This window comes from Palaemon carinicauda, chromosome 13, assembly GCF_036898095.1.
Source record: "Palaemon carinicauda isolate YSFRI2023 chromosome 13, ASM3689809v2, whole genome shotgun sequence".
NCBI classification, from domain to species: domain Eukaryota; kingdom Metazoa; phylum Arthropoda; class Malacostraca; order Decapoda; family Palaemonidae; genus Palaemon; species Palaemon carinicauda.
This window is the reverse complement of record NC_090737.1, coordinates 5,358,323-5,363,322: the sequence shown is the minus strand read 5'-3', so window position 1 is coordinate 5,363,322 and position 5,000 is coordinate 5,358,323. Positions and strand designations below refer to the sequence as shown.

The window sequence follows — 5,000 nt, the reverse complement described above, 5'->3', positions numbered from 1 at the left end:
AGATTATCGTTTTAAACTCTATATTGCAATTTCATTTCCATAAAGAAGAGTTGGTTCAACCAACCCTTGCTACAGCTCAACTATTGCTATTATATGTATCATATTCAATCCCATTTTCTTTCAAACATTTTAGATTATCGTTTTAAACTCTACATTGCAATCTCATTTCCATAAAGAGGAGTTGGCTCAACCAACCCTAGATACAGCTCAACTATTGCTATTATGTATATCATATTCAATCCCATTTTCTTTCAAACATTTTAGATTATCGTTTTAAACTCTACATTGCAATCTCATTTCCATAAAGAGGAGTTGGCTCAACCAACCCTAGATACAGCTCAACTATTGCTATTATATGTATCATATTCAATCCCATTTTCTTTCAAACATTTTAGATTATCGTTTTAAACTCTATATTGCAATTTCATTTCCATAAAGAAGAGTTGGTTCAACCAACCCTTGCTACAGCTCAACTATTGCTATTATATGTATCATATTTAGTCCCATTTTCTTTCAAAAATTTTAGATTATCGTTTTAAACTCTACATTGCAATCTCATTTCCATAAAGAGGAGTTGGCTCAACCAACCCTAGATACAGCTCAACTATTGCTATTATGTATATCATATTCAATCCCATTTTCTTTCAAACATTTTAGATTATCGTTTTAAACTCTACATTGCAATTTCATTTCCATAAAGAAGAGTTGGCTCAACCAACCCTTGCTACAGCTCAACTATTGCTATTATATGTATCATATTTAGTCCCATTTTCTTTCAAAAATTTTGTGTATACCTCTGTCGCCTTACATACACGCTATCTTGCCATTATCTCCATCTCTCGCCATTATTTTATCCATTTAATCTATATCATAATATCTAGATGAATCTTCTTCTTCTTCTTTTTCTACACCTTTTCCCACTTCTATGTGGTGTCGATGTTTCTGGTCAGCTTTCTCCATCTACCTCTGTCCCACACTTCATCACCGGTTAATCCCTTTGATCGAAGGTCATCCTTGATACAGTCCATCCACCTTCGCTTTGGTCTCCCTCTCCTTCTCGTTCCATATAGCCTACCTCCATTTCAATCACTCTCCTCCCAATATACTGCTCATCTCCTCTCATGACACGACCATATCTCAGTCTACTTTCTTGGATCTTATCTGATAGTCTTCCAACTCCTTCATATCCACAAACTAGAGAATATTTCAGTGCATTACATATTCCCTATCTAACATTCATTACTAAAATCATTTGTGTAACAACTGCTCTGATGGAGAAACATAAATACTTATGTCGCCACATACATATTTATTACAATCGTTTCGACATTTCAAATGTCACCATCGGTGCTACCTAAAGTGATAATAAAAGAAACAATACAATTTTAAATTAAAACTTACATAAAATTTGTAAATATTTATCTTATGTAACAGAGACTCGCTTGTACAGAGTAACAGAGACTCCCTTGTACGTTAAAGTCATAAATTACCAACTTCTAATGAAACTTGATTATTTCTATTTTCTGGTTTGAATAGGAAGTCGACCTCTCCATCGGCCCAGCAGTCGTCCTCTTCAACCGAGCCCTCGTCATAGACTACTGCGACACCTTGATGGTGAAGTACATTCGAATTTTAGGAAGAAGAGGCAGCACAGAGGCCAACCCGTGGAGCTTCGTCATGCCACTAGCGCCCTCTGTGTGGGCGGCAACTTTCGCAACGTTGCTAGCGATTTTTGTCATAGTGACTATCCTTTCTAAGATTATGTGGGATTCGATGTCACTTTCGCCTAAAATGTCTATTAGCATGTACATTAGGGCGTTACTGATGCAAGGTAAATATGTTCTAACTAAAGAAAAGATATGTAAGCAAATGGTCTATTGGCATCTTATGGTGGATATTTAAGCGTGTGCCAATGAGCTCAGAATATTCATTAAGTCCTTTTTTTTCTCAGACATACGAGAGAGAACAGACAATATATGGGAAAAACTGCTATTCGGAGCATGGTTGCTGACAGTTCTGGTGCTTATAGAGGCCTACAGTGCCACCTTGTTTTCTCTTTTGGCATTGCGACGCGTGCCGGAGCCATACCATTCTTTGAGGGCTGTGCTGCATGACCCTAAAGCCATTATGATTTGGTTTGGCAACACCGCCTACACCCAGTTTTTTGAGGTTTGTACGAAAATGGTTTGTGATTTGGTTTGGCTACAACGCTTACACCCAGCTGTTTTGAGGATTGTACGAAAATGGTTTGTCATTTGGTTTGGCAACACCGCCTACACCCAGTTTTTTGAGGTTTGGCAACGCAGCCATCGACTTTTGCAATAAAAATTAATCAGATTAAGTACTATGTCACAGTTCAGGTATCCCAAACATGAAGACATCTGAATAACCTTATTAAACGTTCATAAATGATAGCAGGTTGGCCAGGGTATTAGCTACCCATTGAGATCCTACTGCTAGAGAGTTATGGGATCCTTTGACTAGCCAGACAGTACTACATTGGATCCATCTCTCTGGTTACGGTTCACTTTCCCTTTGCCTACACATACACCGAATAGTCTAGCATATTCTTGACAATTCTTCTCTGTCCTCATACACCTAATAACCCTGAGATTACCAAACAATTCTTCTTCACCCAAGGGGGTTAACTACTGCACTGTAATTGTTCAGTGGCCACTTTCCTCTTGTTAAGGGTAGAAGAAACTCTTTAGCTATGGTAAGCAGCTCTTCTAGGAGAAGGACACTCCAAAATCAAACCATTGTTCTCTAGTCTTGGGTAGTGCCATAGCCGCTGTACCATGGTCTTCCACTGTCTTGGGTTGGAGTTCTCTTGCTTGAGGGTATACTTTGGCACACTGCTCTATCTAATTTCTCTTCCTCCTGTTTTGTTAAAGTTTTTATAGTTATATAGGAAATATTTATTTCAATGTTGTTACTGCTCCTAAAATATTTTATTTTTACTTGTTTCCTTTCCTCACTGGACTATTTTTCCCTGTTGGGGCCCCTGGGCTTATAGCAATCTGCTTTTACAACTAAGGTTGTAGCTTAGCAAGTAATAATAATAATAATAATAATGATAATGATAATAATATTTTTCCTTGTTGGGGCCCCTGGGCTTATAGCAATCTGCTTTTACTTTTTGGGTTGTAGCTTAGCAAGTAGTAGTAGTAGTAACAATAATAATAATAATAATAATAATAATAATAATAATAATGATAATGATAATGATAATAATATTTTTCCTTATTGGGGCCCCTGGGCTTATAGCAATCTGCTTTTACTTTTTGGGTTGTAGCTTAGCAAGTAGTAGTAGTAGTAACAATAATAATAATAATAATAATAATAATAATAATTGCTGATAATTTTCCAACAGGCGGCCGAGTCCGGCATATTCAAGGAAGTGTACGAAGCTGGTCAGAAAGGACGAATTACGTACATATCCCCTCAGGAGTATGTCGGTACCGTCGACAGACTCGTGTCCAGAGGTGACCATGTTCTGCTTCACCCAGGTCTTGCAATGAAGATGTTCCTTACGGAAGATTTCATGGACAAAGGTACGAGTGAAAAAATACTGAGTTATTGCGCTTAAAAAAAAAAAATGATATTATATTGCCCATTTCTTCTCTAAATAGACCCTTTTCTAAAAAAAAAAATACTAAGCTATTGCGCTCACTAAAACCTTTTTTATATTTCCTATTTATTCTTGAAATAGACCCTTTTCTAAAAATTACTAAGCTATTGCGCTCACTAAAACGTTTATTATATTTTCTATTTTTTTCTTGAAAAAGACCCTTTTTCTAAACAAAAATACTAAGTTATTGCGCTCACTAAAAACTTTTTTATATTTCCTATTTCTTCTATAAATAGACCCTTTTCAAAAAATACTAAGCTATTGCGCTTACTAAAACCTTTTTTATATTTCCTATTTCTTCCTGAAATAGACCCTTTTCTAAAAAAGAAAAAAAATAATACTAAGCTATTGTGCTCACTAAAAACTTTTTTTTTATATTTCCTATTTCTTGAAATAGACTCTTTCTAAAAAAAAAAAAAATACTAAGCTATTGCGCTCACTAAAACCTTTTTTATATTTCCTATTTCTTCTTGAAATAGACCCTTTTCTAAAAAAGAAAAAAATAATACTAAGCTATTGTGCTCACTAAAAACATTTTTTTTATATTTCCTATTTCTTGAAATAGACTCTTTCTAAAAAAAAAAAAAAAATACTAAGCTATTGCGCTCACTAAAACCTTTTTTATATTTCCTATTTCTTCTTGAAATAGACCCTTTTCTAAAAAAGAAAAAAATAATACTAAGCTATTGTGCTCACTAAAAACTTTTTTTTTATATTTCCTATTTCTTGAAATAGACTCTTTCTAAAAAAAAAAAAAAAATACTAAGCTATTGCGCTCACTAAAACCTTTTTTATATTTCCTATTTCTTCTTGAAATAGACCCTTTTCTAAAAAAGAAAAAAATAATACTAAGCTATTGTGCTCACTAAAAACATTTTTTTTATATTTCCTATTTCTTGAAATAGACTCTTTCTAAAAAAAAAAAAATACTAAGCTATTGCGCTCACTAAAACCTTTTTTATATTTCCTATTTCTTCTTGAAATAGACCCTTTTCTAAAAAAGAAAAAAATAATACTAAGCTATTGTGCTCACTAAAAACTTTTTTTTTTATATTTCCTATTTCTTGAAATAGACTCTTTCTAAAAAAAAAAAAAAATACTAAGCTATTGCGCTCACTAAAACCTTTTTTATATTTCCTATTTCTTCTTGAAATAGACCCTTTTCTAAAAAAGAAAAAAATAATACTAAGCTATTGTGCTCACTAAAAACTTTTTTTTTATATTTCCTATTTCTTGAAATAGACTCTTTCTAAAAAAAAAAAAAAATACTAAGCTATTGCGCTCACTAAAACCTTTTTTATATTTCCTATTTCTTCTTGAAATAGACCCTTTTCTAAAAAAGAAAAAAATAATACTAAGCTATTGTGCT

At 33.5% G+C, this 5,000-nt stretch overlaps 1 protein-coding gene across 1 annotated transcript in view; it reads left to right on the top strand.

Moving 5' to 3' along the window:
- Nucleotides 1-5,000, top strand: part of LOC137652561 (glutamate receptor ionotropic, kainate 2-like) — a 24,963-nt gene that overhangs the window by 17,385 nt on the left and 2,578 nt on the right. The window contains exons 8-10 of the mRNA XM_068386051.1: nt 1,537-1,831; nt 1,952-2,169; nt 3,374-3,554. Of these exons, the coding sequence (XP_068242152.1) occupies nt 1,537-1,831; nt 1,952-2,169; nt 3,374-3,554 (694 nt within the window). The remainder of the gene's footprint in view (nt 1-1,536; nt 1,832-1,951; nt 2,170-3,373; nt 3,555-5,000) is intronic.